This window comes from Phyllobates terribilis, unplaced genomic scaffold, assembly GCF_046119375.1.
Source record: "Phyllobates terribilis strain yellow unplaced genomic scaffold, ASM4611937v1 Scaffold_2__4_contigs__length_985480577, whole genome shotgun sequence".
NCBI lineage: Eukaryota > Metazoa > Chordata > Amphibia > Anura > Dendrobatidae > Phyllobates > Phyllobates terribilis.
In genome coordinates this window covers 880292959-880305782 of record NW_027362762.1, presented here as the reverse complement: position 1 = coordinate 880305782, position 12824 = coordinate 880292959, and the positions used below count along the sequence as shown (strand labels likewise).

Below are 12824 nucleotides of genomic sequence, written 5' to 3'. Positions count from 1 at the left end.
GGACTATGTGGGGCCATTATTCTGTATGGAGGACTATGTTGAGTCCATTATTCTGTATGGAGGACTATGTGGGGCAATTATACTGTATGGAGGACTACAGTGGGTACGGAAAGTATTCAGACCCCTTTACATTTTTCACTCTTTGTTTCATTGCAGCCATTTGGTAAATTCTAAAAAGTTCATTTTTTTCTCATTAAAGTACACTCTGCACCCCATCTTGACTGAAAAAAAACAGAAATGTAGACATTTTTGCAGATTTATTAAAAAAGAAAAACTGAAACATCACATGGTCATAAGTATTCAGACCCTTTGCTCAGTATTGAGTAGAAGCACACTTTTGAGCTAGTACAGCCATGATTCTTCTTGAGAATGATGCAACAAGTTTTACACACCTGGATTTGAGGATCCTCTGCCATTCTTCCTTGCAGATCCTCTCCAGTTCCGTCAGGTTGGATGGTGAACGTTGGTGGACAGCCATTTTCAGGTCTCTCTACAAATGCTCAATTGGGTTTAGGTCAGGGCTCTGGCTGGGCCAGTCAAGAATGGTCACAGAGTTGTTCTGAAGCCACTCCTTTGTTATTTTAGCTGTGTGCTTAGGGTCATTGTCTTGTTGGAAGGTGAACCTTTGGCCAAGTCTGAGGTCCAGAGCACTCTGGAAGAGGTTTTCATCCAGGATATCTCTGTACTTGGCCGCATTCATGTTTCCTTCCATTGCAACCAGTTGTCCTGTCCCTGCAGCTGAAAAACACCCCCATAGCAGGATGCTGCAACCACCATGTTTCACTGTTGGGATTGTATTGGGCAGGTGATGAGTAGTGCCTGGTTTTCTCCACACATACCACTTAGAACTTTTTGGTGATAATTCTATCTTTGTCTCATCAGACCAGAGAACATTATTTCTCATAGTCTGGGAGTCCTTCATGTGCTGTTCTGCAAACTCTATGCAGGCTTTCATGTCTTGCACTGAGGAGAGGCTTCCGTCGGGCCTCTCTGCCATAAAGGCCCGACTGGTGGAGGGCTGCAGTGACTTTGTGGAAATTTCTCCCATCTCCCTACTGCATCTCGGGAGCTCAGCCACAGTGATCTTGGGGTTCTTCCTTACCTCTCTCACCAAGGCTCTTCTCCCACGATTGCTCATTTTGGCTGGACGGCCAGGTCTAGGAAGACTTCTGGTGGTCCCAAACTTCTTCCATTTAAGGATTATGGAGGCCACTGTGCTCTTAGGAACCTTGAGTAATGCAGAAATTCTTTTGTAACCTTGGCCAGATCTGTGCCTTGCCACAATTCTGTCTCTAAGCTCCTTGCGCAGTTCCTTTGAGCTCATGATTCTCATTTGGTCTGATATGCACTGTGAGGTCTTATATAGACAGGTGTGTGCCTTTCCAAATCAAGTCCGATCAGTTTAATTAAACACAGCTGGACTCCAATGAAGGAGTAGAACCATCTCAAGGAGGATCACAAGGAAATGGACAGCATGTGACTTAAATATGAGTGTCTGAGCAAAAGGTCTGAATACTTATGACCATGTGATATTTCAGTTTTTCTTTTTTAATAAATTAGCAAAAATGTCTACATTTCTGTTTTTTTTCAGTCAAGATGGGGTGCAGAGTGTACTTTAATGAGAAAAAAAATGAACTTTTTAGAATTTACCAAATGGCTACAATGAAACAAAGAGTGAAAAATTTAAAGGGGTCTGAATACTTTCTGTACCCACTGTATGTGGGGCCATTATTCTGTATGGAGGACTATGTTGAGCCCATTATTCTGTATGGAGGACTATGTGGGGCCCATTATTCTTTTCGGGGGACAATGTGGGGCCATTATTCTGTATGGAGGATTATGTGGGGCCATTATTCTGTATGGAGGACTATGTGGGGCCATTATTCTGTATGGAGGATTATGTTGAGCCCATTATTCTGTATGGAGGACTATGTTGAGCCCATTATTCTGTATGGAGGACTATGTGGGGCCCATTATTCTTTTCGGGGGACAATGTGGGGCCATTATTCTGTATGGAGGATTATGTGGGGCCATTATTCTGTATGGAGGACTATGTGGGGCCATTATTCTGTATGGAGGACTATGTGGGGCCCATTATTCTTTTCAGGGGACAATGTGGAGCCATTATTCTATATGGAGGATTATGTGGGGTCCATTATTCTGTATTGAGGACTATGTATGGCCCATTATTCTGTATGGAGGACTTTGTGAGGCCCATTATACTGTATACTGGTTCGCCCGCGACTTTGTCCAAGTGTTTCATTCTGTGTGTTTGAGTTTGATATCCCTGCATTAGACTATTGTCGTCTCAACCTGTCGGTATTGGCGGGCTCGGCCGAAAGTCTAGTGTGTATAGGAGTCTCCCATCGATCACCTGATAGATCATGTCGGGGGAGAGAAGGATCAGACATGTCCCATTTTAGACTGACGATCCTTTTGTTCTTCATGAGATAAGCCGCCGTCATCGATGTCTGGCAGCGGCTCTTTCATAGAGAACAGAGAACAAGTGCTCCTGTGTATGGGAGAATCGGGGAAGATTGCTGACGGCCAAACCATCTGCCGAACCATTGATCATCTGACAGCTATGTAAAGTGTGTGGGGGGCTTTAGTATATGGTGCTTCTATGAGATGTTGTGTTCTCACCTAGTAACAATGTTCTAAAGGATAAAGATCCATATTATAGTTTGCGATGGTACATGCCGGATTCACAGATTCAATATGAAATTGAAAAAAGAAATATAGGGTACAGCATGGTCCTATAGATTTGTCTGTGCCAAGCACGGGGCCACAGTTCGGTTCAGTGGTTCAATTCCTCCAAAAGCCATATGCAGAAAGGTTGGTGACAACAAATGTGGGTCCCATTACAGTCCCCACAGGATGGCTCACTCCGCTTACGTCTGTCCCTTTCTCAGACACACACTAATTAGCTGTCAGTAAGCATGTGAGGAAATCCTTATTATTTATGACATATTAATGGTATATCTTACTTCCTAGGTGGGTTGCGTACGAGCAGAAGCATTTCTGTGGAGAACAATACATACTGGAGAAGGGAAGATATAAAACATACATGGACTGGGGAGGCAGCAATAACACAATACTGTCTATTAGACCGGTTCTTCTGGTGAGTTTCCTTGAATAAATATTATAGCACAGCAATTAGTTTATACTGCAAAACAGCCGTAACGATAGAGTAGGAGAAGTGATAGACTTCTAATTAGAGGACTGGATTTTCTGATTAGTGTAAATTAGTGTTTAAAGGGAATTTGCCAGCAGGTTTTGGCTTTGTAATTTCAGAGCTGCATGATATGGGGATAGAGGCCCCGATTCCAGTGATGTGTCACTTACTGAGCTGTGTGTTGCTGTTTCAATAAAATAAGTGTTTTATCAGAAGGCGATTATCACTACAGGACTAGGCAGCACATAGTTTCTAGTCCAGCCCCGCCCACACCACTGATTAGCAGCTCTCTGCTTATGCACAGTGTACACAAAAAGCCGCTAATCAGTGGTGTGGGGGCAGCTGAGAAAACAGTGATTGTGGCAAAATGACAGCACACAGACCAGCAAGTTAGATATCGCTGATATCAGGATCTCAGCCCCTGCATCATGCTGCTCTCAGATTATATGGCAAAAACCCAGTGATAGATTATCAGCTATCCATATGTCAAGTACACCTATTGAAACAAATGACAATGTACTCCCAAAACCATGGTGTCACTCTGTATTTTACCTATTCTAAGCACAATATAATGTGACTACCCTCTGAGGACATGATATTTGCCCTCGAGAGCACATACCAAAGACTGAGGGTTTTAAGAATTTGTATAATTTTAAGATAGAAATGCCCATTAGACACAGACATTGAGGAAAACAGAATGGGTTGGAAAAAAAGAACTTAAGTTGTCAGAGGCGATGGCCGCCTGTGTCTCTGTGCTAGTTTTCATCCATGGTGGTCACTATTTTACGTGATTACCTATTAGCATTTTCTGTCCTGGATTTTTTTGAGGCAGAATATATATATATAATTTTAAAGTAGATTACTAGTGCAGATTTGTAAAATCCTGTTTGCTCATACTCAGTATATAAAGGAGTCTTTCTGAAATAAGCTTCATTTCATTTTCAGGAACCACTTGGGAGGAACGACGTGAAACACTTGGTAAGTTCTATTCTCTGCTTAAACCTAAAAAATTATGTAGAGCATTGAAGGGTGGATGGTCCACTTTAGAGATGATCCTGTCGATAACAGGATGGACTGTCATTAGTAGAAACTTCTGACCTTTATTTGTGGTTGATATTTAGAGAGCCGACGATTAAGTACAAAAATCTTGATGGACTTTTCAGACCTTTATCTTTGGAAGATTAGGTTTTCTGGCAGTGCTCCACAATGATTTGGAGATAACACAAGATTGTAGTTATTCTGGGTCAGGTAAAGTGAACTTTAGTATCTCCTAGAAGTTAAAGGGATTGTATTTTTCATTTTCCTGGTCCCTTTAGCAATGGGCTAATCACTTGGGCATAAACTACTGTAAATCAACCTGTGGTCAACTTTTACTGCTAATTCTTCAACATTTTACTGTAGGAAAAGGTACCACAAAAAATGAATAGGCGACCAGGCAGCATCGTCGTACCAAGTTCTCCATAATGAGAGATGCTTCTCTACAGTAACTAACCTGCAAGGTTCAAAGCGCAATCTCCTCTCTTTATCATCCAAATGCCCTACCAGAGACTTCACCTCTAGTCATAGGGGATTTCCATGACATTTAACCTGCTGGTTTGTACATGCCCATCTTATAGCCATGAAACTAAAGCCCCCACACACCTTTATATGCTTCAACCGATAGCTATCTTGCCCGACTCTCCCATACACAGGAATGCTTGCTCTGTTGAGTGCTCCTGTGCTCTCTTATAAGAAAGCCGCTGCCAGGCATGTCTCGTGGCAGCTTATATTTTAAGGATAAAAGGATCTGCAGTCCGAAATCAGACCTAACTGGATCCTTAACTCACACGACAATCAGCTGTTCGGGGACCCGCCATATACATTAGACAGGCGGATGAACCTGTCGATATCGGCTGGTTTGTCCGACGGTAATTTAATGTGTATGGGAACCTTTATCGGAAGAGATGTATGTGGTGTACTTTTTTGTACAATTCCTCTTAGGGGTCCTGGCTTATTTGCCTGCTCCTTTGGAAATGTGGATGATGTAGTGTGAAATACCATGATGGCTATTGTATCAGTAGTTGTAATTATTACAAAACAAATTTGGGATCTAGGACTGTATCTTACTGCTCTTATAGGGTCAAGGAGAAATTTGTCTATGAGGCAAAAATTGTCCCAACCACCCAAGGGTGAAGGTGGTGCATGGTGCCTTCTTTTGATTCCCATGTCTGGAACTGTTTAAAGCATTAATCTGGTACTGCCCCTATTTTTTTTGGACCTACTGGGATCCATGATCTGTTTTTTTGTAAATCTCTCTGGATTTGAAGACAATCACTAAAGCACTACGTATAAATTAGTTAGCTCCCACCTATCTCTCTCAACCCCCTCCGCCCCCCCATACACCGGTATGCTCATCTTGGCTGAGCATTCCTGTGTTCTTAGAGAGCAAAAGGATCGTCCCTTGGAAATCTGACTTGTTGGATCCTTCTCTCCCTTAACATCATCTGACAAGGGGAGAGTCGGGAGCCGCCACATACATTAAATAGACCGATCCTGCCATTATCAGCAGAGTTCAGACGACTCCTTTACTTATGATGTAGGATGGGCTGGAAAGTTGATTGTCTTGTTCAAGTTTCTAGCTTTTAAAGTGCAAACCATAGTAAAGATCCAACTAGATGAACAGGAAAAAACTGATCAAAAATAGCCAGTTAAAAAATGCGAAGACGTGCATGTTATCAGGTATGTTTTATAGCTGTAAGCCATCAGTTCCAAAATAACATCTAGTTATGTCATTCTCAAATTACTTTCCCCAGGGCACCAGCCACCATGGTCATGTGTTGTTGTGTAAGGTTCTTCACGTGGCTTATATGGTTCATTTGCTTTTCTATCATTTATATTAAGGCTTTAGAATTAAGTCTTGAAATAAGTGAAAATTCCCCTAATTCTCGGGCCTATATGGTCTTGGAAAGTCTTTTAATAGTGAAGGCTGGCCATCATGTTAGCACATCCAATGGACATGAAAGTAGGGCCATACAGATAACTGGGAAATAGTTGGCAGCAGAACTTAATGGAGGTGATGTCTCATAACTGGCCCATTTTTTCATTTAATTTTTAAAGTATAAGGGTGTGAATGGTTGGTATACGCATCTCTTCACTTTAAAACCCAACCCTGTCACCAATATCATATGATATCACCAAGTACTGTATACCGACCTTTTATTGCAAGTTCCAGCTGCTGGATTTCTGCAGATAACTGGGTGCTTCACCATCAGTACATGCCATCATCAGTAAGGCACTTTGGTCACCCAACAGCCTACAAAATTATATATAATAGAATAGACATAAATATATTCACATGCCAAAATTAAATAAAAAAAAACATGGATGACTCTTAAATGATCAACTACAGTGGGAGATTATACTATGCTGTTTTGAAACCACATTCACTTTCTTACACTACAGATTTTCGGTTAGCATCCACATGAAAAAATCATAAAATCTTCTCCAAATCCAGTGTGGCCATGGATTCAGTCGTTTATTTAGTGCACCCATTAGCTCAAAAGCATAATTATCTACTAAATGCATGAACAATTCCTAAATATGATGTTACTTTGTCTCCTGTATAGACAAGAACAATTTTCAAAAAAAAAAAATAGGCAACAGAACCAAATTCTAGTCTAACGTAATATGGAAGCCATTACTGTAATACCAGTGCTCTTTATCGAAGCCTGGTGCCCGCTGGGGGCATCAAGTGGCCGCTGTGACCATGCCATTCACAGGATACAAGCTGCCGTAAAGGAGGCATGTATTCTGTAAATGGTATCTGCAAAAAAATGTCATGGAGATATTGGTTTATTGTCGACCTACTCTTTCTACTATTTTTGAAATTCTTCCGACTAAACTGAGGCCAAAGTAATCACATTATATAAGTGTGTGTAGTGCATTTTCCTAATATATTCAATAAAATGGCTTCAAATCATGGAGGAGAGCTGCTGAGACCTCCAGTGGTCAGGGTGACCCGGCAGGAAGTGTTTATTTGCTCTGTAGCGCCACCACAGGGGAAATGGAGAATTGCTTTTTTAGGCTCCTGAATTGGAGACACCAATCTATAATCCCATCACATTATCAACATTCTCACTACTTACATTTGTTGGGTTGTTGCAGATTAAAGTGTATTCAAGAATGGAGTTCCAGGGGGAAGACATGGATTTCACCGAGGGCTTATCTGACTTTACATCTTTTATACCTATGTCTTTCAAAGTCTTAAGAGGATGGTAAGAAACAGATTTATTGCTAAACAATAAATCAAGAGTACCGTATATCCATGTGATAGAATAGTCTGTGCGGCTGGTTTGGGAAGGGTCACCTTCACTGGGAAGGTGACATACCTAAGAGTGGGTTTACACTTCCGAAGAGCCTCCATTAGGAAACTTCATGGCAAGTTCCACCACTTTTAGCAGAACAGAAAGGAAGCATACTGGACTGTTTCCTCTTTTACAACGATGGCCACCTGAACATTAACCAAGCAGACCCCCTTAAAGTAAATAGAGATCCATTTGGCGCCATGTTTGTCCATCATAGAACAGGGCAGATGTATTTTTCTGTTCCCATAATGGAACAGAAAAACCGGACTGAAAAAAACCGTGCGCTCCTAACTAGTGATGAGCGCAAGTGCTCGTTACTCAAGTTTGCCGAGGGCACTCGGGTATGCACTGAGTATCGCGGGTGCTCGAGTGACATGTTTGCATCCCCACAGGCACATGTTTCGTGGCTGTTAGACAGCCACAAAACATGCGGGGATTGCCTGACAAACACGGGCAATCCCCGCATGTTTTGTGGCTGTCTAACAGCCACGAAACATGCGGCCACAAGGATGCGAACATGTCACTCGCGCTTGCACTCATCACTCCCCCTAGCCTAACTCTTCTCATGTATTATTGAATTCACCAGGATATGCCATAACTGTATGATAGATGCAGGTCCTTCTAATAATGAGACCCACATTTGTCTCAAGAATAGGACTATGCTCTAGTGTTAGTGGATAGATGGCTGCAAATGCATAACCCTCTTTATTCATTTACGTGGCAGATCCGACCACCTCCAGGGTTGTCATATTGACTTTTTATTTTTTCTGGAAGGCTTATCAACAAATTATCAAAAAATTACGGACAGACAGTATTTTTTACGGACACATTGGAAAATAATAATAAATCTTTATGATTATAAGCCTATAATTCTGATCTAACGACATTATCTGCATTAACTGTAAAATGATGACAATTATAGTTCAAAAAATATGCACAAGTTTCTTAAGCCTCAAAAAAATCATGGACAACTCAAGTTTTTTTTACGGACAGGGAAAAAAAGTGCTAATTTTACGGACTATCCAGGAAGTTCTGAGCGGTTGGCAATCCTGACTATCCCTCCACTGACATCAGCATGACTAGGCCCCGCGCTGGAGATACATGAAGGTCTTAGCGATGGGACCTACATCTACCATACATTCATGGCCTATCCTAAGGATACACCATCAGTTTCTGACACGGGATCGCCCCTTTACATTGTTATCTAGTATACAGCATGTTTCTGTAGAAATATTGTGTTTAAAATTGATTTAGTTTGTTGTAAAATCTTAAATAAAACGAGTTTTAAAAAAAAATTGCTTTCGTTTTTAGATGACATGCAAATGCATTAGTTTAGTTTTACACTACATTATTACCCAAGGCCTTATTCAGACGTCTGTTGTCTTTTTGCATACGAGAAAAAGAAAATTCATTAGTGATTTTCAGCTATTTTTGATGTGTGTGTCCATTTTTAACATCAGTCACATCCATTTTTCTGGTATATAAAAGAAAAAAAAATCCAAATTTCTCCTACACATTAACAGCCCTGCATGACACACATCCATGGCATCCATGTTCTATCCAATTTTTTTCACAAGTCCCAGTCATTTGGATGGGTGAGTTGCATCCGTGACTCGGATCAAAAATGGACATGTCTTCGTTTTGAGTTTTTGTTTGTGGACCGCAAAAAAACATGGACATGTGAATAGTCCATAAACTACAATAGGTACATTTTCTACACAGATAGGACAAGTACCTGAAAAACAGATGAATGAGTCCTTAGTGGCAACATAGCTTTTCTTACAAGAAATAATAGTTTCTTATCGCGGAATGATAGCATCAGACACCAGCAATAACCTCATTCATTTAGGATATCTATAGGATACTAATGTTTAGTGAGTTAAGTGGGTGGTAAAGTACTACTTTATGCTAGCCAGTAGGAGTATTCCCACCTCCAAGGTCCTATCCCAATATGTAGTAGGTAAAATAATATTAGCAAATACCTGCAATTTGAAATATTGTATAGCTCTTCTGATTCGCTATGTCTCTTACCCCATGTGCAGGGCATTGTAGTAACTTAGGTATCCATAGTTATGACCACTCATATAGTTACAGGTAGCTGTTACTAGTCATAACCATGGATACCTAAGCTACTGCAATGCCCTGCACATGAGGTAAGAGACATAGCAAATCAGAAGAACTATACTATATTTCTAATTGGAGGCATTGGCTAATATTATTATTATTATTACATCTTCTACAAATTGGGATAGGATCTTGGAGATGGGAGATCTTCCAGCAATGTTCCTGCTGGATGAGGGGATGGGACTGGGAACCCCATGTTTGCGCGGTTGGTGAGGTGACAGCTTTTGGACGCCATCATTCAGCGCTGTGATTGCTTCATTTCTTCTGCACTATACTTTGTCTTTCTGCTTCGGTGTTGACCGGTAATGAGAGATTTGTCACATTCTCGGTCTCTTCCAGCTGGCTGCTGTGCTATGAATCAGACTCTGGTGACAATCTGTGTGTGTTGGAAGAGGGACATTTCCCAGACTTGGCCTCATGTGGATGCCCTACAGCAGAGATCAAAGCCATCAAGCCAATAGATTATGTAAGATATTTGTTGCATCTGTTTCTCAATATTAAATGTACTTTTCCTAATATCACCCGTCAGTCAGCGGTATCGGCATGTCCGCCCAGTTACTTGGTCTAAATTATTCAGTAGTAAGAATTACAATATGTGTAGGAAAGAAGCAAGTGATTTTCTATTTGGTTTATTAAGCAGAATTAATCTCTCTAAATGCTTTCCTTATATTGTATTTTTCTTGAAAAGTTCACTTTTTTATAAAAAAAACTAAAAATTCAGCAAATTCCCATTAGGGTATGTGCACACGTTGCGTTTTTTACGCGTATTGTCGCAAAAGCTAGTACCAGCAAAGTGATTGAGGTTCCTTTCTCAAGCACACGTTGCTTATTTTTTCCTGAAAGATTTGCAGCAAATTAAATTTTACACAATGTCAATTCTTTCAGCGTTTTTACTGCAGATATTAATATACTAATGAATCGGGAAAAATTGGCAACAAAAGCGCATGTAAAAAAACACGTGTATTTTATGCAACGTTTTTCCTGCCAACACATCAAGATTTGCAGTAGAATTTTCTGCTGCAAATCCTGAATGTGTGCACACAGCCTTATACTTTATATTGTAATCCCTTTGCAAGATCTCTGTTTGCTGTCACTGAATTGGAAACATTTTGTTTGTATCTAGAGAATTAAAAGTAATACAGATCTTATATTTTCAGAGTTGTATGCAGTATAATAAATCTTCTGTGAACTAAACAATCTGCACAACTAAGAACAACTGCTAGCACTCTGATCAAACTCTGATGAGAATAACCAGACAGTTTTTCTCAGATATGGAGAAAATGGTCACTGCGAGTCCGGAGAGGACGACAGAGTCTGGAGGGGATGGCGGAGTCTAGAGGGGACAGGAGACTGGAAGGGACAGAGGTGTCTGGAGGGGACAGAGGTGTTTAGAGGGGACGGCAGAGTCTGGAGGGGACGGTGGAGTCTGGAGGGGGTGGCAGAGTTTGGAAGGGACAGGTGTCTGGAGGGGACTGAGGAGTTTAGAGGGGAAAGCAGAGTCTGGAGGAGACAAGAGACTTGAAGGCACAAAGGTGTCTGGAGGGGACTGAGGAGTTTAGAGGGGAAAGCAGAGTCTGGAGGAGACAAGAGACTTGAAGGCACAAAGGTGTCTGGAGGGGACAGAGGTGCCTGGAGGGGACAGAGGAGTTTAGAGGGGACAACAGAGTCTGGAATTGACAGGAGACTTGAAGGCACAAAGGTGTCTGGAGGGGACATAGGTGTCTGGAGCGGCGGAGTCTGGAAGGGACAAGTGTCTGGAGGGGGCGACGAGGTCAATTGTTCCTGTGTATGGGAAAGTCAAGAGAGATAACAGTCTGCTTAACTATCATTCGACAAACAGTTATCTAATGTGTATAGGAACCTTTATACACCTATAGATAACTACTGATTATAATGTACTCTAGATGATGTTGGAGTAATGCTTGTTTTATTTGATCTTTTCTGGACCTTTCCAATAAGTATAAGCAAATTTTGGAGGAATAGTCTACTTCATATAGGGGAACATATTAAGTAGGACGTTAGGACACCAGATCTTTCAGGTATACAGAACAGTAAAACCAAAGGTTGCTTATTTTCTATCTTACATGGGTTGCTGAAGTTTGTTCTTCAGGAGTGACCCGCTTCTCTGATACCCGGCTCCCTGTTTGTCAGGGGGCAATGCGCTCTAGAGTATAGACCGTATGGACCGGCTGAGCTGCTGTCCAGAATTGGGCTTCCTACAATTCTGCTGTTGTAACAGAGAGGCGCAAGGGCTGTTATGTTGGTGAGATCCAGAGATTCGACCAGCTTTAGAGCAGCACTTCAGCTGTATAACAGCTTACAAGCACATGCGCCTTGCCTAGAAGACTGGCCACTGCAGAGGTGGCCGGTAACCTAGGTACTGAGGTGTAAACTATAGAATTAAAATCCCTCCATTTTTGAGAACACAGAGGATTTTTAATAAGAGGTAAATTGCAAAGTTGATTAAGACAACCCCATTAAGAACGAGACAAAGGTTCTAGAAAGCAGGGGTCACGACGCAGCTGCCCCCAGATTCTTGTTAATTAATTATAGTTATACAGGCAAAACCACAGAACCTCAATTCTTTAAGAAACCTATGTGATAATAATTATTATGAGTTGGCTTTGCCATAACATTGTATTTTTTTGTATTAATTGCAGGTCTTTGCTGAACCTTCTGTGAGTCTGTTTGCCCTGGACTCGTGTGAAGGGAGAGAGTTGCACTTTGAAGACGCTGTGACCTCTGTCCTTAGCAAGGACCTTCACTTCTATGCCCAGTCTGTATGGGTCAGGAGAGGACTGTAAGTATCAGCCATCATTGGAATTGATTTAGAGGGTCTATGGAAAAGAACACTGATTATACCTCTTTTAAAAGCCAGGCTATTCTCCCATTGGCTTTATCACAAAAGAAAATTATCTCCTCATAGGTTTGTTCTTCTAATAAAAGGCTTATTAGCGAATTGCTAAGTGATAGAGTTGTACAAAAATCTTTACATGACATTAGTCCCTTCGGCTATATCAATAGCTTGTGGCTGATGAAAGAGAGCCCTACCTGATGGGATCCACAGCTCCTCTTTTGTAGGCCTGGCGCAAGGTTGTGGCTGCCCCGCGTACCTCCTCCTACCTGATAGGATCCCCGACGCCTCTTCTGTAGGCCTGGCGCAAGGTTATGGCTGCCCCGCA

The 12824-nt window shown here is 41.5% G+C and overlaps 1 protein-coding gene across 1 annotated transcript in view; it reads left to right on the top strand.

Moving 5' to 3' along the window:
- CRYBG3 (crystallin beta-gamma domain containing 3) overlaps positions 1-12824 on the top strand; it is a 193545-nt gene that overhangs the window by 136996 nt on the left and 43725 nt on the right. Inside the window, exons 14-18 of the mRNA XM_073668174.1 lie at positions 2995-3121; positions 4121-4153; positions 7319-7428; positions 9982-10108; positions 12303-12442. Coding sequence (XP_073524275.1) covers positions 2995-3121; positions 4121-4153; positions 7319-7428; positions 9982-10108; positions 12303-12442 — 537 coding nt within the window. The remainder of the gene's footprint in view (positions 1-2994; positions 3122-4120; positions 4154-7318; positions 7429-9981; positions 10109-12302; positions 12443-12824) is intronic.